Raw genomic sequence first — 22,398 nt, 5'->3', positions numbered from 1 at the left:
GATAAAGAAATAAAACAACCGAGTATTACCCATGCGTGTGGGCATTTGAAGAAACGCCGACCGCCATCCATCCCGTCGGTGCACATCTGCACTAAGCAGCCCTCACCATATCTGCATTTTGGCCACAGTTCTCTACGGTTATCGTATTGTCGTAGAGGAGTTTCATTGGTAAAATCACTCTTGTGCTGTGGCGGAAACTCAAACACTGGTTCTGGAAAGGAATCAGGTCCAAGAGGCCCCTCCCATATTATGGGGTCTCCCTTTCTTCCCCCTTTTCCTTTCCCAAAAACGTAGTAATTCTTCCCGCTAGACCCACCTCCAGACATTGGGTATACAAGGAGCTTTGTTGTTTGAGTGCTGCTGGGAGTTCACAAACTTCGGAGTATTTATAGACGCACAAAGGTCTGATACCCGGAGTGTGGAGTGTAAATGGACCTGAAAAGACTACATGACAACACAGTGAAGAGGCTAGCTGACCGAACACTGAAAAGGCTAGATTCAATTATCAAACTGACTACTCGATGCATCTCTGTGCATGCAGAGCATCTAAGTGCATGCAGACTCACAGTACTGCATCGCTGCCGCTCGGTCGATCGTGCCTAGATGCCGCCTTCCCCACTACACGCCACAGACCTTCGCTGTAGAATGACAGTTCCATCGTCCTCGCCCGAGAGACTGCTTTGAATGTGAGCAGGTGTGGATGCCGTGTTGTCACATCTTTTTGAAATGGTGAAAGGGCACTACTATTGGGCTGTCGTCTTTTGTCACGTTTGTCTGGGCAAACAATGCGACATATGCGAAACCCATGATCGCCGTGCTGAGCAGTGGCAACCTGTGATCTCGTACTCGCAGATAGATACACTATGGTCCCTATTTTGAGCTATACGAGCGTGTCACGAAGTTTACTCTGTATGCGGTAGTCGTCGTCATCGTCGGCGGGATCTCGGCCGCTAACTCCTCCCGCAACTAACTTGTCCTTCATTAAATCACGGAAAAAATTCGCAAGAGATTCCCTTATTTCACGAGCATTATGGAACCAACAAACATAACAAGTTCATATCAATAATATCTATAGAAACAAATGACAAGTAAACTACTATAATCATAAACAATCATAATCCGAACAATCGAAACAGTCCATAATGCTGCCGGAGAAACAAGTGGAAACAACTAACGACCCCTACCATTCCGACCTCTCTTACGTTGTGCGTATACGTGATCTGTAGGGTAGCTATGACATTCCGGTGGCCCCACGTTTCTGGCAGGACGGCGTAACTGAGCCAGAGGTGTATGCAAGCTGGGATCATTGTCCTGGGCAGGCGTAGCAAACAACCGTGTAAACTCGTCCAAGGAGGCCGCGGCGTTGTCTTCAGACCACCCTACAGATCACAAAAAAAAATTTAAATAACATTCAAAAGGTGAATGCAATTCTGTACAAATTATTGTACGTACCCTGTGTTGGAGGAGGTGGTAGTGGTGGACAGGAAGAAGCTCCTTCATATCCTTCTGGTGACGGCATAGGGTGATACAAAGACGGGAACGCTCCGGTGAACTGTTGTGAACCTAAGTATAAATAATAACGTATGAGCCTTCGACCATAAAACATAAACAAATAAAATTATGCACCACATATTTACCTAAAGTCCCTCCAATATGTGGCATAGAGGTAAACTGGGTTCCATGAAATAGAGCCCCTTGCGAGGCACCTGGGCCTCCATAGGGCTGAGAACCGGGGTACCCGTACCCTGTGTGGAGTCGTATTTAAATAATGCATATAAACATACGGATCGGTAAATATCACACCATACCTTCTGTCTGTCGGTGGTAAAAGGGAGGTTGCTGCCATGCGGGACCACAAGGAACCGACGTCGACGCATGCGACGATCCGTAGGAATAATCGTACTCCGTCCGCGTACCAAAGGCCTGAAGCATACCTCGGGCTCTATCACGTTGAGTGGTCCAGGCCTCGAGTTGTGCCGGCACGCTCATCGTAGACCCGCCATGAATCCTCATTACATTCAGTGAGCAATCTAATTCAAGCAGCCTGCATGCCTCGAACTGCAACCAAAAAAATTTAGTATACAAATATTAAAAGATCAAAAATGCCGTCAATATTTACTCACCGCCCCAGCTAATGCCTCATCCCTGTGTCGTGCATAGCGATCCTGCGAAGTCGCAACATGCGGCTGTGGATGCATGTCAACATACGTCAAATGGCAACGAGTCTTCAGTTCGTACCAGATCAGGTACGCCCGAAACGAAGGCTCAGTGTGTGGACCGGTATCCTCAGCCAACTGCTCGTCTGCATCATCCCACGCAGCCACCCATGGTTGTAATCTAGTGACCCACATTGTCGAGAAAGGATGCCCAGCCCTTGATAAACTGCATGTTAAATAGAAATTAGTTTCACGTTATTAGTACATGGGTGCTCATACATTTTTGTTACCTATGATCGTGGTGCTGAACACGATCCAACGCTGAAGACACAGGGAAAGACTGGCGTCGACCGAACTGCCTCATGACTCTATCCGGGCAGTGGGCCTCAACTGCAACGTCATACACCAAAGCTGCAGTAGTCATCCATAGGACCTGGTCCTGTGTGCACATGAAGATATCCCCAGCGGTGCACGTGCGGCTATAGCCGAAGGACTGTATGACTCCCACACAATGTCTTCTGGGGTCAATCGATCAAATTCGGCAACAAACACAGGATAAGACCGCCGGGTCTGTATATGTGCCCATATTATCTGCAAAAATAAAAATTATGTGTCCATAAGAAAGGTATTGAGGGAACAATGTATGACCATAGTACGCATAGAATATAAATTTTTATCGGGTCCATACCAGTCGAGAGTACCAGAGAGTCCCCATGGTGGGTCTGCCGTCCTCCATGTCACTGTACATATCCGACGTGTACGGTGACTGGTCAATCATGGGACGACCGATCACAATCCTCTCGTAAGACCAAAGCTGTAGCAGAATTGGGCACCCCGTTAGGACAGCATTCCTACCATTCTGCTGTGATGCCTTGCAGAGTCCCCGATATGTGCATGCAAGAGCCGCTGAACCCCAACTATATAAGGGTATGGCATCCTCATCTGCATCGGCGATCTCCTGTGCGTATGGCAGAAGCACCCTATCCACACAGTGCCCATGTGAGTTGTTGAACAGGATGTACCCAAATAACCACAACAGGTATGCCTCGAGTGATCTAGTCACGCTGTAGTCATCAGCATGGGCTGCCAACAGATCCGGCTACAATGAAGTACGAATATTGAGAATAAGAAACACATGAGTTATTTCAAAGCCATAAAATACATCAACACATCGTTTTGTACGAAATTGTACCTGAAACTGTAGGAGCCATGACTTGGAAGGGCCTTTCGACTGTGGGTGCTCATTGAAATCTTCAGGATCAATCGTGGTGGCAACACCTGCAAAACGTTCCTCGAGATCCTCTAGCCACGTAGAAGGTACCACGCGGGGCCCAACAGCGTCTCCGGTGATAGGAAGACCAAGCAGCATCGCAACGTCCTGCAGGGTCGGTGCCATCTCCCCACAAGGGAGGTGGAACGTGTGTGTCTCAGGTCTCCATCTGTCAATGAGAGCTGAAAGTAGAGACCTGTCTAGCTTCACCAAAGCACTCTCAGTAAGACAAGCCACTGTGAGAAGACCTGCCTCGCTCAGCCTGCATCATACAGTGCTCAAATGTTAATACATTATATAACGAAATGTATAACGGATAAAAACAGAAAATATACGACATATCACCTGGGCACCCATCGTGGGTCTACAGCAACCAACTCTGCAGGTGGACGTGGATGCAGCACGTTTAGTTCTTGGTGCAGCAACGCAGGAGTAACCCCGGCCATACCTACCACGTAAGATCAAAACAATACAATACAATCACACACATCTAAATATTTTTAATATTTCCTTATATTTCCTAAATAATTTATAAGATTTTCTAACCATTAATAATAATTTCTAATATTTTGTAACATTTTAGAAATTTTCTAATATTATCTTCCAATTTTTAAGATTAATTAATTAGATTGCTAATGTACTATATCAATGCTAATCACTACAATTAACTACACCTAAATGTACCACTAATCAGTCCTAATAATAATTAAAATGATTGCTAATCTACTGTTTCAACAAAATAGTTTCTATATTTTTTTATAATTTTCTAACATTCTCTACAATTTTCTATAATTTTCTACAATTTTCTAACATTTTCTACAATTTTCTAATATTATCTTGCATTTTCTAATACTTCTCTAACAATTTTCTAGTATTTTCTAATACTAAATCTAACACTTAATGTACTATATCAACGCTAATCACTACAATTAACTACACCTAAATGTACCACTAATCAGTCCTAATAATAATTAAAATGATTGCTAATCTACTGTTTCAACAAAATAGTTTCTATAATTTTTTATAATTTTCTAACATTATCTACAATTTTCTAACATTCTCTACAATTTTCTATAATTTTCTACAATTTTCTAACATTTTCTACAATTTTTTACAATTTTATAACATTTTCTACAATTTTCTAATATTATCTTGCATTTTCTAATACTTCTCTAATAATTTTCTAGTTTTTTCTAATACTAAATCTAACACTTAATGTACTATATCAACACTAATCACTATAAGTAAATGCACCTAAATGTACCACTAATCACTCCTAACAATAATTGAACTGATTGGTAATCTACTGTTTCAAAAAAATAATTACAATATAATCTATTTTATAAAATATGGAAAATTTTAGTTACCTAAAGTCGCCGGCTTGAAAATCCGACAGGGTTTCGCCGCTTTGCATCTCCCTCACCCCTCCTCTCCCTCCCTCCCTCTCTTTTCTTTTTTCTGGATTTTTAGCAAGGCAAATGAGGGGGGAAGGGCAGCCAACACCCTTATATTGGGTGGGGGGGCCGGCCGCCCGGCTGCCAGGCGGCCGGTTCTCAGGGACCTGTCTGCAATTTTTTTTCTCTTTTTTTGCAGATAAACCCCTGCCGCCCGGCAGCCGGGCGGCCAGGTCCCGGCCGCCTAGCAGCGGGGCGGCCGGGGTATATTTCTGTAAATTTCCATGTCAAAAATATATTTTTGTAAAAAACGGAAATAAAAAATAAAAAAAAATAAAAAAAAACCGCAGTGACGAGTGAATCAAAATGAGCAGATAGAAAGCAAATGGGCCGACATAGACAGAAAACAATGGGCCCACTAGAAGCGCCTGCACGAATGTAAATACAATGTGCCGTACAAAAAACGAGTGAAATCAAAGCACAGAAACAACCGGGAGAGAGATAGAAATTCCGAAATCGGGAATGCTGGATGATGGATCGTAGTGGGCTTGATTTTTTGGAGAGGGGTGCTTGATTTGCTTCGTACTGGGCTCCAGCCGAACTAAAAGGGACCAACAGGCTGGCCAGATCGTTGGTGGGCTTTCATTTACCAAGGCCAGCCCACCAGGCCTAAGCCTGCCGTCACGCGAAGCTCCAGGAGCCAACAATTGCCCCGGCCGTGGCGCGCCCACGCCCCGCCGCGGCTTCGCTGCTCGCATCAGCGGCTCGGCCAGCGGCAGGCGCCCCCGTGCCTTTTCCGGCTAGTGCGCACTGTGCGCTGCGCTCCGGCGCTCCGCGGTCACCCGCGCACGTGCCGCTGCTTTCGGAGTGTTTTACTTACCATTACAAAAGATAACCCCGACGTAGATACCACTAAAAAGTTTGGTGATACTTCTATGTCATCGTTTTTTCGTTTTAACCTAGATACCATTCCGTCCACATTCTATTAGAATTGGGTCCTGACTGGTAGGACCCATATATGGAAATGACTATCTTACCCCTCATCTCTCATCTGCCCCACCCTCGTCGAGGTCCGCCGCGACGTAGTCACCGGCGCCGCCCAACTCCCCAGCAACCTGCCCCCTGTCGCTCCCTCCCTGGCTCGCATCCTCACGTCCTCCCTCGCTCGCCCAGCTCCCGGGTGGTGGCGATGAGAACGGCCAGGGCGGGGCCACCGCACGGCCAGTGCAACGCAGCGAGGCCTGGGGCCGCGCCCAGGGCGGCCGGGGCGGGGCGGCCGCGGTGAGGCGCGGGGAGCACAGCCGGGGCAGGGCCACCGCGCAGCGAGGATGTGCGAGCTCCGCCGGGGCGGGGCGGGGTGTGGCGGGGCGGCCAGGGCGGGCGCCGCGCGGTGAGGGCAGTCTCGGGGAGGTCCGCCGGGGCGGGGCGCCACGCGGCCAGGGCGTGCGTGCGCGGCCGTGGCGGCGTGCTTCGCCGTCGCCAGTGTCGATGTCCACGGCATGGGCGCGCACATGGGCATGGCGCCAGCAAGGGCGGGCGCGCGCAGGGCAGCACGGCGAGGGCGGGGACGCGCGGCCAGGGCGGGCGCGGCGGGGCCGCCGCGCGGCCACCGCGAGGACGGCCGGGGCGGGGCTGCGGCGAGGGCGGGCGGAGCGGGGGCGTCGTGCGGCCAAGGCAGCGCGGCGGCCGGCCACCGCGAGGACGGCCGGGTGGGGCGGCCGCGCAGCCAGGGCGGGCGCGACCGCTGCGTGGATGGCTAGGGCGGCCATGGCGAGTACGACCGGGGCAGGGCCGCCACGAGGACAGCCGCAGCGATGACGGCCAGGGCGGGGCGGTCGCGCGGCCGCGCCGAGGAGGGGGCGGGCGGGGGTGCGGCGCGGCGCGGCGAGGAAGAAGAAGATGCGCCGTCAGGGATCATGCGGATGGTGTGGGAGGAAGAAGAAGATAAAAGTGGGGCCCGCTCGTCATTGAGAGGAGAGAGTTAAACATTTTTTGGCACTAATGGGTATAATGGTCTTTTTGCAGCTCTGTTGCCCTCTGTTAGTACCCCTTCCGTCTAAAATGGTATGTAGATCAAAACGAAAAAACACGATGACATAGAGATATCACCAAATTTTTTAGTGACATGAACGTCGAAGCTATCTTTTATAATGATATATATATGTAAAACTCTCCTGCTTTGGGGGGGGGGGGGGGCGAGGGCGCAGGCACGCAGCAGCGCCGTCTCGGTGTCTCAAAAGACGCGCGGCGCGCGACAAAGCGGGGGCGCCTGCAAAGCCGCTTTGTTGTTGCGGGCTCAAAAGCGGCCGCTCTCAAGTGAGTTTCAAGTTTGAACACCTGAGGAGGCTCCGATGAGGCAGTTTCGACTTTCGAGCTTCCTCTTTTTTTTTCACCCTTCTTTTTGGCATTTCTGGCGTCGACTCGTACACCGATTGCGGCGGTAGTAGACGACGGGTAGCCTCCCTAGTCCCTTCGTTCCTGCCCTTCCTCCCGATCGGAGCGTTGACTTTCGACGGCGAGAGACGAGGGAGCATGGCCGAACATGCACCTCTGTAGTAGTAGCAGCCCGTAGTAAACGCGTCTCCTTGCCTGCCCGCATTCGGGTCGCACGGCAGTGTAGCGGCGGACAGGACACCAGCACGAACGGTTTCTCGGTGGATGCCAGTACTGAGAATTAATGAGGGTTCGTGCGTTGATCGGCAGCGCTTGATCACATCAGCTCCGCGTTCGTTTCTCGACTGGAGCCGATCGCCGAGATCACCGGCCCATTGCATTAGCGAAGCTACTAAACCCGTGATCTGGACGGATCGAACGCTTGCCTTGCCTGCCTTTCCTTTTCCTTTGTAAATTGTAGTAACTGAAGTTCTACTTATTGGCTTTACTGAAGCTAGGCCGGCCAGCCGGCCGCTACGGACACGTTAACGTCAAGTCAGCAGCGGATCCCATATAGATAAATAAATCGGCGTGGAGTTGGAGCTCGACCAACCGATGCCCAAGTGGCGCACTGGTTATCAAGTCACTACGCCATTACGGACAAGCAATGTTGAGAGGCTGTATGTGATCGATTGGGGCCTGCCATGACTGCCTTTTAATTTTTCCTATTGAAATTCATAGCCTACGATGATATGATTTTATGATTTGGAAGTACTAGTAATAAGCAGCCGGCGGGCGAGCCGGTGAAGCAGAAAAGGGCAAGGGACGACAGCAAGTTACCATTGGTTCTAATGTGTATGTGTATGTGTGTGAATGTTAGACAGACAAGTGTGATGGGTTCAAATCTAGTGGCCTTTTTTGCAAGCTCGTGGGAAAGTAACGATGAAAAGCAAACCATGCTCTCAAAAATAGAAAAATCAAAAATAAAAGGGGTAATGAGCAATCTTTAAATTTAAAACCAGTCTCAGTGTACAGTTCATGGCACAGTACTTAGATTGAGACCTAGGTAACTAGGACATATGAGTTTTATGGTGACGAATGAAATTCCATCTTTCTCTCTCCTTGTCATAAAACTCTCCATAAAAGTGATGATATTTAATTTCATAAAACTCTCCATGAAACTCCTATTGAAACTGGACTAATGCTACAAAAGAGCTATTTGGTTTGGACAGACTTGGGAAGTAAGTTTTCGTTCCAATGGGATTAAAAATGGGGAAAATCTAGTTTACATCTAGTACAATCACAAAAGTTTGATTTTCAATCATCAACTACATAACTAGATAACAAGGGAGATCTAACTATCGAAACCGGACAAATTTGACCTTTGGGTTGTTTCAAAAGTGACTTTGTATTTTAAAAAAAATAAAAAGCTGGCTAGGTCCAAAATGTCAATATTAATTCATTTTAAATCTAAAAAAATGAAACTGGTACCAAATTGTTTTCAAAAATTTTATCTATCCATTTTTGTTCTATTTGGATATTATTTATTGAAAAATAATAGGCATAACTATAAGTAAATAATAAATATTGGGATTATGAAAAAATTCGATGATCGTATGAAAAAATTGGATTCGAATAACTGATGAGTAGTGACGAGTAGAGTGCCAATAGATAGGTCATTATTAAAAAAACGTTGGCACCCATTTCATTTTTAAAAGAAATAAATAAATTACTTATGAATTTTTTAGCTTAAACTTGATTTTTTTTACTTTTACAAAATATAACAAAACCACTTTTGAACCACACAAAGGGCCAAATTTCTCTCCGGCTTTGGTAGTTGAATGTCTGTTTTGTAATTATAAGGTTGGGAATAGTTTAAGGGAAGGTGTAAATGGACTTCTCTCTTAAACAACTGGCCCTACCCAATAGGCCAATAATCTCACCAAAAAATGATGCGGTGCAATTAGGGTTGAAAGCGGTCGGGATCGGTCGGGATAACCTCGTAACTGTTTTCACTTTTACATTTTAATACGAAAACAATATCAAAAACTGAATAGTCGAACACGGAAATGAATACGGACTTACGGGATATCGAAAACGAACCAATTCGAATGGATATGCATTGAAAATAAACGGTCTACGGCGAAATGGAACACACCAACCCATAAGATCCTCAATTATCCAACAAACTGGACATGAGTACATGAAAACAATAGACAAATGATAATACACAAGTAATTGTAAACTACGATAATAATTCACAACCTCACAAATAAGTTCACAGCCACACACATAGTAGTGCAATATATAGTCGTAACTCACAAGCCGCACTCTTATAAAAGATTAAACAAATTCATAGCCATAGCCACACACATAATAGTAAAACGGTATATACCAAATTAGTAAAAACGGAATATCCCGATAAATATGGGAAATACGGAAACGATCAGGATACAAGCCAAACCGTTTTCGTCCCATTTTCGAATTTGACATCCCGTATTTCGTACTAATTTTGTATTTGCCCGAAAATACGAAATCGAGCGGGTAAAATGTAGAAATTAGGGTGGAACGGAACATGATTTATCCCGACCGTTTTCAACCCTAGGTACAACTGCATTTGACGAAATTGAGCACTTTTATCTCTTGAAATCTCTAGTCATTGCTCCTATGCGCATTAAAAAAAATACTGTGCTAAAATCTGCTGGTCTTCTTGAACATGCTACGTGTCTCTGATAGTTTGACTTTTGTATATCTATGTTTTCGGCCATGCTCGTGGTTTCGTGTCATTTTAGTTAAGCCATCAACTTTGGGGCGATGTTCAGCTCAACTACCAGCATGGCAGTCGATTCGCGACAGGCGTTGCAGGCAGCCTCTGCACTGAACCACGATGGGTTGATCAGGCGCCTTCAAGAACTGCCGTCTCATTCATGGCCGGCAGCCCGGCACCAGAACAGAATACAAAACCAGTAACAACAGAAGTAAAGAAAAAAATAGTTGAGAAGATCAGGGGAAACTCTATTAAGACCCTGTTTAGTTCTCAAAAATTTCCATGCAGTACCCATCAAATCGAATCTTCGGACACATTCATAAAGTATTAAATGTAGTTGAAAAATAACTAATTACACAGTTCAACTATAAATGACTAGATGAATCTTTCAAATGGAGTAATTAGTTCATAATTGGATATTACTCCCTCCGTTCGGAAATGATCTACATATTTTGACTAGAGAAAGTCATTCGAAGTAAAGTTTGACTTATTAATCACTCTTAGAATATAATGTCAATTATGAATAACTCAATGTCATCTCAAAACCTCTTTGAATACATATGTATTGACATAAATTTTATAAACTAATTATACATATAATTTAACTAATTATTAGTCAAAGTTTATAAAGTTTGACTTTCTCTAGTCAAAATATGTAGATCATTTCCGAACGGAGGGAGTAATTGTCAAATAATAACGAAAATGGTACAGTAAAACCCAAAAAAATTTGGAAACTGAACAAAGATTTTGCTGCCCATAGTCTCGTAACAAGTAAACTCTGGAGGTGTGTAAAGTAAGCAGGAATTTGACCGGCCAGTACGAAACACAAATTTTTGTTTAGTTTAATCTGCTGTTGAAGTCAAACATGGTTATCCATGGAAGCCTAGGGTTTCTCAATAGAAGCTGCAGGACGCCACCTGATTTTTTTTGTTTTTGTTTAGGAACTCAAGAACAACTGAAACTTGTATCCATCCGCCGACCGCCGACGTCGTCCCTTCGTCTCCAGCCTAAGCAAGTACAATGGTTTAATACCATAAAGATAACCGGCGATCACCAGGTCAGATTAGCTGGATGCGGGGGCACGTATGGTGGAACCGTGGAACCGTCGGGTTGGGGAAGAGGAGCAACCAAGTACAAGATTCCTTCCGTGCCGGCCGGGGTAATCCGGTAATCCCTCCTCCTCACTGCCCCCCAAACCCCAAACAAGAACTTGTTCAGTTTTACATGGATTCATTTTGAACCAAAAATGATAGAAATAATAAAAATATATAATAAAAAATTGAGATTTATTTCAGATAGAAAATAAATTACAATAAAATAGACTTATGATAGCTACAATAGAAAATCGGGAACCAATCCATGAGTCTAAAAAAGTGGAATTAACCCAATCTCTTATTGTACTTATTATAGATTTATTTTGTTACAAGTTGTTTCTGACCCAGAATAAATTCTGGTTTCTTATTATGCCTCTTATTATTTCTATCATTCCCGACTCAGAATGAATCCATGTGCAACCGAACAAACCTTAAGGCTACCCGCACCGGGTACTGGGAGGGAGCCGCTACTGCTCCCTCCAGTACGGGTTTAGCGAAAAAAGTCCGCCGCGGGATACTGAGGGGGGGGGACGCTATTTTCCTGTTCCTCCCCCCATCTGCTATTCCCAGAGCAAGGAAACAATATGGGTGTGGGGCCCGCCCGCCCGATGCGCGCAGCCCCCAACCACCGTTGGCCCTCCCGCCCGCGCCCGGAGAGAGAAGACATGGGAGGGGGCTGCCCACCTCACGCCTCGCCGGTGGAGGGAGCCGGGGAGAGGGCGCCGTGCCTCGCAGCTCGCTTATGGCTCGCGTCAGGATCTCGCCGGCGGAGGAGCAAGAGGAGGGCGTAGGGCAGGGGAGTCCTCCGCGGCGTCGTCCGGGCTCGACTTCGAGGACATCGTGCGGAGCTCCACGGAATCCACCTCCACAGCGTCGTCAGATCTCGTCCACGAGCGCCGCGAGCTCCAAGGGCGGCGACGTGCGAGGCGGCCACGAGCTCCAGGGGCGGCGGCGAGGATGCGCAGTAGCGAGCTCCAGGGGTACGTGGTGGTGGCAGCAGCGATGTGGCGAGCGGCGAGCGCGACAGCCGCGAGCAGATCCAGGGGCGGTGGCGAGCGTGGCGGCCGCGAGATCCAGGGGGCGGCGGCAAGCTCCAGGGGCGACCGCAACGGGTAGGGGCGGGGGTAAATAAAAGATAAAAAAATTTAACGTGTGGGTCCCGCAACTGGTAGTTGGTATAGAGGATGAATAGATGTGGAAGTCAGGCTGGGCAAAATTTACCAAGAACCGAGAACCGAACCGAATTTACCGAGAACCGGAATCGAGAAAGTTCGGTTCTGATTTAGTTCCCATTTGAGCGGAACCAAATTTTTTTGGTTATTTCGGTTCTTGGGCTTGGTTAGCCCAATAAAGACCAAACTAAATGGCCAGCCCAAGTAGAAACCCCAACCCTCCTTTTCACCCCATCCCCCTACCAATTCCCAATCACCCCACCGTCACATCCGCCCTCAAGCCGCCTCTCCCCACCTGGCGCGAGCGCACGCCCCCCCCCCCCCCCCCCCCAAGCGCAGCCCCGCCCGGCGCCAAGCCTCCTGCTCCCTGCCGCCCGGTGCCTGCATTCGCCGTTCGGGCACCGCCTGGCTGCCCTGCCAGGCCGCCACTGAGTGCCCACGAGGCCGTCCCCCCGGCGCTAGGCCGCCCGTGCCCGCCCCAGTGCCCCGGCCAGGCCTGTTCCGGCGTGCCCGGTCACCCTCCCTGGTGCCCCACCCAGCTCCAGCCTCCCCTGCTCGGCTGCTCAGTACCCCGCCCAGCTCCGATAACCTCCCCAGTGCCCCAGTGCCCCTATTTTTTTTGCATCTTGAAATTCAGTTCCTTCAGTTAGGACCGGTACCGAACCGAACTAACCAAAACCAAAGTTTCTCGGTTCCTGCCAATAGAAAGAACCGATCGGTATCTATTATTTAGGAACTGAAGTTCTGTGGGAACCAGAATGCCCAGCCCGGTGCAGAAGAACTAGGTATAAAATAGAGAATATTGATAACTAATACGGAATATTACTTTTAGAGGATGGATTTAGAGTATAACAAGTACGGATAGCTTAAGAGTTGAGGCAACCTGAAGTTTGCCTTTAACTTTCTCCTCGCGTTGCAGCTGAAAATTGGAGATTTTTGTTGAAGAAAGAATCTGGATTGCTCCGGTTGCGGCCACATGCGGCGCCGTGCTCGTGCTGCCGGCACTCAGATCACGATCTGAATTAACTATTCGTGGGTGTGACACAAAACCAATAAGTAGCGGCTACCTTTAGCTTTCAATCCGTTGGGCTGCTGGTCTTAGAAATGGATTTGCTTCTCGTTGGCGCCCAAAGGGGCACCCGATTTGAGACGAGGGCGCCAGCTACTAGCAGTAGTGCAGCAGGGCGACGTGTTTATTTCAAAAAGCAGGGGCCACGTGTCCTTCCCACGCTCGCTACTATTTGCATCCTGAGACCACGATTATTTCCCGTTCCCTGTTCCATTTCGGGCAAAAAAATTCTCTGTAAGAGGGCTGCAAACGCAGCTCGCTGCAGCTCCGCTTCGATGTACTCCCTCTGTTCCATTATATTAGCATTTCAAAAATTTAAAATTTTTACCACAATGTATCTATATTAGCATTTCAAAAATTCAAATTTTTTACCACAATGTATGCATTCCTAAAGTGTGGGTTCCACACCCATTCTTATCCTCCCCACCTCACATCTGCTGGCCCGTCCGCTCGCCGCCCATTCCCGCTCCACCAGCCGCGCCACCATCCCCCCTGCCGCTCCGGCTGCGGCGGCACCCAACTCCCCTCCCGCTCCGGCCGCTAGGCCAAGCCGCCCTCCTCCCCTGCCACCCCGGTCGTGGCGGCGCCCGCCTCCCCTCCCGCTCCGACCGCCGGGTTGCGCCGCCCACCTCCCCTTCAGCTCCGGCTGCCGCGACGCCCTCCACCCCTCTCGCTCTGACTGCCGCAACGCCCTCCTCCCCTCATGGTCCGGCCGTAGCGTGCCGCCTCCTGCCCTTCCGCTCCGCCGCTACGCCGCGCCGCCCTCCTCCCCTCCTGCTACGGCTGCCGCGTGGGTTCACCGCCTCGCGTAGTCCTCCGTTCCCGCTCCTGCTGCGCGAGGGGCCCCGCTGTGCTGCCCTCCTTCCATTCCCGCTCCGCCCGCCACGCTGGGAGGCCTCCCTGGGAGGTGCGGCAGCAGCGGCGTGTAACATCCCGAAAATTACCTAAAATAAATCGTGTGCTAAAATTTTGCTTCGTCGTTGAGCTCGAGATCCCTCCTTGAAACCCTAACCCCAGTTTTCCGGAATCCTCCCTGTTCCGCCGGGACTCCCGATTCCCCAAAGACCCGACACCCGTATCCAGCACCCTGTTTCCCCTCGACCTGCGCGTCGCGCTCTCGCGCGCCCGGACGCCAAGCGTGGCCGACCGGCTCCGCGATCAGCGCCGTGATCCCGGCGCGGGCCTCTCTCCCCCTCTCTTTTTCCCTTCTCTTTCCCCTCCTTTTTCTTTTTCTTTTTCTTTTTCCCAATTTCTTTCTCTTTTCTTTTCTTTTCCTCCTTTTCTTTCTTTTCTTCTCCCCTCTCCTTCCTCCCTTCTCCTCCCTCCTTCCCGAACGCGGCAGAGCACCGGCCCGGCCCCCTTCCCCTGCTCCGCACAGCTCGGCCGCGCCACCACCCCCCCTCGCCCCTGCTCCCTCCCTGGGCCGCTCCCCGCTCCCGGCCTGCTCTTCCCGCGCCGTGACTCCGCCTCCCGCTCACCCCGCACCCTCCCTGGCCGACCGACGCGCCGTGCCAAGCCACCCCGAGCCGTGCAACCACCCGCACGCGCTCGCCGCGTTGGGCTGCGCCACGCCGGGGCCATTGGCCGCGCACGCACGCTGCGGCGCCCCGTCACTCGGCCGCACGCGCCGCACGCCGCACGTTTCCCGGCCGCCCCCTATCCCGTGCGCGCGCACACCGCCACGACCACCGTTGACGCCGTACAGGCGGCGGCGACCTCGGCACAGTGACGCCTGCAGCGGTCGCCGCCTGCCTGAGGCGTCACGTCGCCTCGCCGAGCCCCGACCGCCGTTGACGCCGGCCCCCACCGCCATTATTTCGGCCGCCGGCCTCCGCCGCATCCCGCCAAGCCGCCACCGCCTCTCCACGGCTATAAAAGCCTCCCCACCGGCGCCGCACCCTCGCACTCAAACCTCCCTGGCCACCACCGCCTCCCCTCCCCAGCGCTAGCGCCGCCGCCCCGCTTCAGTAGCGCCGCCGCCGCCGGCCCGCATCGCCCCGCCTCTGAGCGCCGCCCCGGCACAAGGTGAGGCCGGGAATCAACCCCGCCGGGCCCCCACCTCCTTTCCCCTCTACCCCGGGCCGCCGTCAAGGCCCAGGGCGGCCGAATCGGCCGCCGCCGGCGCGCCCCTACCCCTCCCCTGTTCTGCGTCGGGGGGGAGGAGGAAGAAGGGGTAAAATTGCCCCAAGCCCCCTCCTTTCCCTCTTATTTAGTTAAGAGTCCCCCCCTTTAACCAATTTGCAAAGTAAACCCTGCCTTTTTACCTAATTTCAAAATAAGCCCCCTTCCATATAAACTTAATTACAGATAAACCCTGACCCTTTTAGAATGACCCAAATAATTTCTAAATTATAAACCAAGCCCCTGCCTACTTAATCTTAATTACAATTAGGTCCCTGGACTCCTGTTTAGGGCCAAAACGCTCCCCTGACCTATCATTTTATGTGCCTAACGACCCCGGTTTAACCTAAAATTTTACCCCGCCTCTCCTAACTCAGTTTTGGCCATACCATTCAGAAACCATTCAAAAATAACAATCTATGCTCTATATTTCATGTGTTCCCGTCTCGAGCTCGACGACAAATCCTTGTTTTGATTGTGTGCTTGTTTGTGTGCGCTGTAGACCACGGAGTGAACGAAGGAGAACCCGTCAACGAGCCGTGCTGTGAGCAGGAGAACGAGGACCAATTCCACGACCCCGAGCCCGAAGGACAAGACTTCCCCGAAGGCTTCGAAGACGGCAAGTTCAATCCCATCCTTTGATGCATGTTTCTGTCCTAGTTTTTATAAATACAACCCAATGGCCTGTTTTACAAAATTGCATATGTTTTACTTGCATGAAAACCCGGTTGGATAGCCACCCCTTGATTTGTGATGACCATTCCTTGACTACCTAGATTAAGTCTAATTTTGCTTGGACGTTAATCGATGTTAGAACGCTTAGGGCTCTACCCATAATACCATTTGATTTACAAAGAAAATGTGTGTGTGTGGGAAGGGATAAAATGTGGATTTTCGAAAGATGAGTATGGACGAGATGGACGGCATTTCTGTGTGATTTGCCGATTGGTGTGCTTGTGCCTGTGTGGCAAGGCAAAGAAGGGAGATATCCATCTTGTCGTGTCTAAGGACCGAGTTGGTGTGTCATCTCACCTAACTCCATTATCGTGCAAACCACTCGACCGTTGAATGGGCAACGGCGTAGCATAAATCCCACTAGTTGGTGTGGTAGCCATCAGGAGAGCTGAGAGCAACGGGTAACTAAGGAAAAGGGATAAGCCCGGAGTGACTTATGCCCGGTTATACCTAAGTGAATGGTCGATGACCCCTTGGTGCATCCCGTGATGGCTAGTCAGGCTTAGCTATGGTGGGTAATGGCTATGTTGGGATCTACACCGACACGACGGTGTTCGAGTTGTGGTATCCTACTTGTGGGTAAAGTTGCACACCTCTGCAGAGTTAAGAATCTATTCGAATAGTCCGGGCCCACGGTATTGGGCGAGTTATGGTGTGGTCACATAACTAGTGTTTCTTTGGGATGGGCTAGTGTGAGTTGTTTTGGAATTGTGTCCGGCAGTTGTGCCGTGTGCTACGACGGACGGGGAGTCCGGTAGCAGTTTTAAAACTTGAACTCTGTGCTACTGCAAAAGCTGATTTCTAAAAGGTTTTTCTTTAAAATAAACCCCTGCATAAAATATCGTTGTTTCTGCAAATTAAACCGTAACCTTATCCTTGATTTACCTATGCATATTATTCTGTTATAACCCCCTCCGTGGGTGTGGTTGGACTTGCTGAGTACGTTTGTACTCACCCCATTCTTACTTTTACAGAAGAAGACCCGGACTTCGTACCAGACGACGCCGAGTAGGGTTATCGTTCTACACCCAACCTTGCCTGTGGAACCGGCCCTGTCGAGATGCCTCCGCTGTCGCAGTACTCTGAGCCCGTAGTAGACCCTATGTGGTTCGCGGTCTGGTGTTATGTCGTAGCCTGGTTAATTATTATTATCATCTGTATCGAGTGTCCTCCAAGGTTTGTACGGTTTTGAACCATCTGATGTAATAAATGTGGCATCAGCCTCCTGAGACTGGTGCTTTGTATCACATTTAAATTCTCTCTTATAAGGGGACGCTTCACGGCGTCGGCGGCGGGAGCTGCTCCAGCTCTGGCGGGAGGTGCGGCGGCATCCCCAGGTCATCTCACCCACCATAGGGTCAGAAGTGTCATTTGTTTCTTCTACTAATTTTCTTTTTGAAATTTTGGAGTGCTAATATAATGGGACGGAGGGAGTACTCCACTTGTCGATCCGATAGCAGCAATGCAGGACGGGCCAGCACGTTACGGAGGCAGCCAGACAGGGACTGCTCAGCTTCTGGCTAGGATGTATGGGAGATGTAACGATTCACGGCTCGGCTTCAACATCTAATCTCGTCGCCCAAACATCACCCAAGACATCGCGACTCTTCTTCGTGCGGCCACGGTTCTCTATCTCGAACGCCGCCACCGCCATGGCAGGAGGAGATCGCTCGAAAAAGGATGCACCAGTCACGTCTCCTGGCCGCCCAGACGTCCCGACAACTTGTCGGCCGCGGCCTCCTCCTCTCCAGTCTCCACCCGGCCATCCGACCCCGCGTTGCCCGTGGCCGCCTCCCTGTGCGGCCACCTGGACCCACGTCACCTTGCGCGGCTGCCCGACCCCGCGTTGCCCGCGGTCGCGTCCCTCCGTCGCGTCCGGCCTTACCGCCCCGGCTGCAACGAAGATGAGATTTGAGGGCTGCACCAAGGAAACCCGTCGCCCCAGCTGCAAGCCTGCAACCAAGCCGAAGGAGGCGAGCCATCTACAAAAGCCATCTGTACAATGTATTGATATACTACAAAAGAGAGATTATTCTGAATATGACTGTTCTCTACTTGTCATTAACCACAAGCAGCTTCTACTACTATCCGGGTTTCAAATAATTTCTTTAAATTTGCAGTATGAGCTTGCATTGCATATCAAAGCTGTTAACAGAAAGTTGTGGCAAGCAGGGTGGCTATAAGCCTGATATTGTGGGAACAAACTTAAACTGAAACAATGTAATTTCAGTATTAGGATTAAACTGAAACACTGTACATGTGTATCATGGTTCCTGGATGACCAATCTATCCGAGCGCTACGTGCGAGCGGACCTGGCCGGGAGCCACGCGGGCGGGACCACGTGTCTAGGCGCCTTTTCCTCTCGTCGTCGGCACCTCGCCCCTCGCGAAAGCCGCGACTACCCCCGGTCGCCCCCACCCAAGGTTAACCTGATACCGGTTAAACCGGTCCGGTCCGGTTCCGGTTTCGACCGGTACCCAACCGGCCAAAATTCAAATTTTAAATTTGAATTTAAAAAATGAAAAATTCCCAAAAAATTTCTAAAAATACTTCAAGGTGTGATGAATCTAATGGTGTTAAATTTTCTCAAAAATTCATTCATTTAGTATAGTTTGTGGGAATTTAAAGTTAAATCAAAAAAGAAAAAGAAAAAAAATGGGCCGGCCCATGAAGACCCACCGATCAAACCGGTAAAACCGGCCGGTAAACCGGTCAAACCGGTCGGTAAACCGGTTGCACGGGAACTTTTTGAATTTCAAACCGGTCAAACCGACCGGTAAACCGGTCGGAACTGGTTGCATGGGAATTTTTGAATTTATTTGAATTTGGATGTGAATTCAACTGGTTTCCACCGGTTACCGGCCTAACCGGTCCGGTAAACCGGTACCGGAGAGCGGCGGTTAGGCCGGTCCGGTCGGATTTTAAAACCCTACCCGCACCCACGCTCCGGTTCGAGTTTTCTCGCCCGGCACCAAACGTCCCCGAAAACCACCAAAAAAACACGCAGCTGCCACTGCCAGGAAAAATTCCACACGCCCCATTTCGGATCCCCTTCCCCTTCCCTGCTTCTCTTCTCTCTTCCCCCCAACTCCACCCCGGCGGGCGACGGCGGAGGGAGCCCCGCGGCGACCCGACCAGCGGCGGCGGGCGCGGGATGGGGTACCTCTCGTGCCGCGCGGACTCGTCCGTGGCGACGTGCCGCTCCATCACGGCCATCTCGCCGCTCCCCATCTCGCGCCGCTCCGGGGGCGGCGGCGGCGGCGCCTCCTTCAGGCCCGCCGCGGCCGCCGTCGAGCGCTTCGACTACGCGGAGCTGGAGGCGGCCACGTCCCACTTCGCCGACGCCGCGCTGCTGGGGAGGGGCAGCCACGGGGCCGTCTACAAGGCCGTGCTCCCCTCGGGCCGCGCCGTCGCCGTCAAGCGCCCCTCCCCGCGCCGCCCCGAGGTGGACAACGAGATCCGCATCCTCTCCTCCGTCCGCGGCCCGCGCCTCGTCAACCTGCTCGGCTTCTCCGACCCCGCCCCGGGCCCCGGCCCCGGCCCCGCCGCGCGCCTGCTCGTCGTCGAGTACATGCCCAACGGCACGCTCTACGACCTGCTCCACTCCAACCCGCGCCCGCCGGGATGGCCGCGCCGCCTCCGCCTCGCGCTCCAGACCGCCAGGGCGCTGCGCGCGCTCCACGACGCCGACCCGCCCGTCATCCACCGCGACGTCAAGTCCGCCAACGTCCTGCTCGACGCCAACCTCGACGCGCGCCTCGGCGACTTCGGCCTCGCCCTCCGCGTGCCCAGGGCCAACGGCGCCAATGCCGCCGCCACGCCCGCGCCCGCGGGCACGCTGGGCTACCTCGACCCGGCCTACGTCACGCCCGAGAGCCTCAGCACCAAGACGGACGTCTTCAGCTTCGGGATCCTGCTGCTCGAGATCATGAGCGGCCGCAAGGCCATCGACGTCCAGCACTCGCCGCCGTCCGTCGTCGAGTGGGCGGTCCCCCTTCTGCGCAAAGGCAGGGTGGCTGCTCTCTTCGACCCGCGCGTGGCGCCGCCCCGGGACCCGGCCACCCGCAAGGACCTGGCCGCGCTGGCCGCGAGCTGCGTGCGCTCGTGCAGGGAGCGGCGGCCGTCCATGGCCGACATCGTCGAGCGGCTCAGGGTTCTCAGCAAAGCAGTTTCTGCTAAGGTGTGGAACGGGCTAGCCGACGGTCTTGCAGTGGTCGGCAACCCTTGCGCCGTCGTTGATGTTCAGAAGACCATCTCGAAGCGAGCTGCTGCCAGCAACAGAGCTGAATCAGAGAGGGAATCAACTTCAGCATTGGCGTTTGATGATGATGATGAAAAGGAGGATGTGGATGCAGAGGCCTTGGAGGAGGATCAGGTACCGTTGGTTGGCACCAAGAAGTCACCCCGGCGACTGAAGAATGGGATAGTGTTGTCTGAGGCTGGGGCTCGGGAGAGGAGAAATCTCTTGGAGCTCATGGCTAGGATCGATGGTGTTGCCGGCCAAAGATTTGGCATTAGCAGAGCCAGAACAGTTCGTGCTACTGGTGAGCTTATTGAAAAGGATGCGGTTTTGCTCCTGAGGAGGAACAAGACTGTCAGAGTTGTTGGATCTGAGGCACTCCCAAAATCCGAAAGGGTTTCTCACTTTGATGTGAAGATAAAACACAAAGTGGCGAAAGAACAAGAGAAGGCAGGGGAAGTTCAAGAGAAAGAAGAGGAAAAACAAGAGAAAGCATGTGGAACCCAAGAAATTTCCAAGGAAATAGTGGGCGAAGCAGATAAATTGTTAGAAGAGACTGAGGCAAACCTCGACAAAGAAGAGAGAATTCAAGAAAACAAAGGGCAAAGCCTTGAAAAAGAAGAAAATGTTAACGAGAATGAAGGCAACATCCAAGGCACCACAGAGAAGATTCGAGAAAGTGAAGGGGAAATCCAAGACAAAGTAGACAAAATCCATTTGAATAGCGGGGAGAGTTAAATTTGTACAATGATCTTGAGGTCAGTTTAATCAATTATCGCCTTGCAGTTTATCTCAAGGACAAAGCTCGCGAGATGGAAATCTCATTCCCAGGGCCCAGCTATCTTCATGGTAATGGGATTCTACCAGAAGTATTGGTGATTGGCCAATACAGCCTTGAATTCAGATCCAAGCAATGTGATCTATCATTTGGGAATGCCAGCAATGACAAATACTCCCCAGCTTGAATCTTGGGTGATAGCCAATGCAATGGTTTACTGCTGATATCTTCAGATTCGATTTCAGCAACTGGTAATCATTGCGCTGCTTCAATCCGAGTCAGATGGAGGCGTGGGGCTTCAAAAGGCTGCTAATTAAAGTAGATTGTTGTAGCGATGTAGCATTCTTTCTTTGATTATTTTTCCTGCCTGCATTCAACAAGAAGCATCAACTGTCGAAAGTTGATTTGTATATATGTAGGCATGGTGGTAGCTGCAGTAGTGTAAGGACGGCTGAACTCTGAGATCCAAAAAAACAAAGAGCAGGGGATCTCCAGATTCGATTTAATCAACTGGTAATCATTTCGCAGCTTCAAACCGAGTAAGGTGGAGCTTCAAAATGGCTGCTAGTTGAAGTAGATTGTTGTAGTATTCTTTCGTTTAATATTTTTGCTGGCTGCATACAATGAAACAACAAGAAGCATGAAATGCCGACTATATGTAGGACGGTGGGAGCTGCAGTGTATGTTAAGAAAATTTATTTTGGCAATTCCACCTTGAGAAGGTACATAAAGTGGGCATGTCCTCGTGCAATGCTCATATGCTCGTGTTATAGTCCAGATATTGACTGCTGCATTTTATTGCTTGTGTTGGACAAATGCTCCGTAAGACTGTTAGTCTAGGATGTTTCACAGTTGTATAAATAGTGTTCAAAACGAACTTAACCTCTCGTCATGTTTGGAGAATTAATCAATCAACAGCTACTAGTACGACACTCTCAACACTGTTGCTTTGCAAAAAGAATTTGGTGCAATGTTTAATTACTTCAAAAGGCAAAGATCTGTTGAGGTCGCAAGGAGTGATCTGCGGTTGCGTAGTCTTATCCTTTTTCTTCCATAGATTTTGATAGGGTGTCTGCAATTGCACATCATTCTTGTCCACCACTTAAATGGGTGCTTCTTTTTTTTTTGAAAGGAAATTAAATGGGTGCATTCATTGCTAACATATTCATCACATGAACTGTGCGGAACAACTGAGCTAACGCATAGTAGCTCCGTATCCATCTGATTG

The 22,398-nt window shown here is 50.4% G+C and overlaps 2 protein-coding genes across 2 annotated transcripts; one reads left to right on the top strand and one right to left on the bottom strand.

The window, feature by feature from the left end:
- Positions 1–1,797: 1,797 nt before the first annotated feature.
- On the bottom strand, positions 1,798–2,587 carry LOC120667737. Its single transcript, XM_039947750.1, has 3 exons — positions 2,447–2,587; positions 2,124–2,382; positions 1,798–2,058 (listed from the first exon to the last, which is right to left on the bottom strand). The coding sequence occupies exons 1-3, from the start codon at positions 2,578–2,580 to the stop codon at positions 1,798–1,800; spliced, it is 654 nt and encodes a 217-aa protein (XP_039803684.1). The 5' UTR covers positions 2,581–2,587.
- A 16,523-nt stretch (positions 2,588–19,110) lies between these two features.
- Positions 19,111–21,840, top strand: LOC120665643 (serine/threonine-protein kinase-like protein At3g51990). The gene has a single exon (XM_039945267.1). The coding sequence runs from the start codon at positions 19,307–19,309 to the stop codon at positions 21,128–21,130; it is 1,824 nt and encodes a 607-aa protein (XP_039801201.1). The 5' UTR covers positions 19,111–19,306; the 3' UTR covers positions 21,131–21,840.
- Positions 21,841–22,398: the final 558 nt, after the last annotated feature.

Source organism: Panicum virgatum, chromosome 3N (assembly GCF_016808335.1).
Source record: "Panicum virgatum strain AP13 chromosome 3N, P.virgatum_v5, whole genome shotgun sequence".
In the NCBI taxonomy this organism is placed as follows: domain Eukaryota; kingdom Viridiplantae; phylum Streptophyta; class Magnoliopsida; order Poales; family Poaceae; genus Panicum; species Panicum virgatum.
Note: the sequence above shows the minus strand (reverse complement) of the source record. Positions and strands in the feature narration are given on the sequence as shown.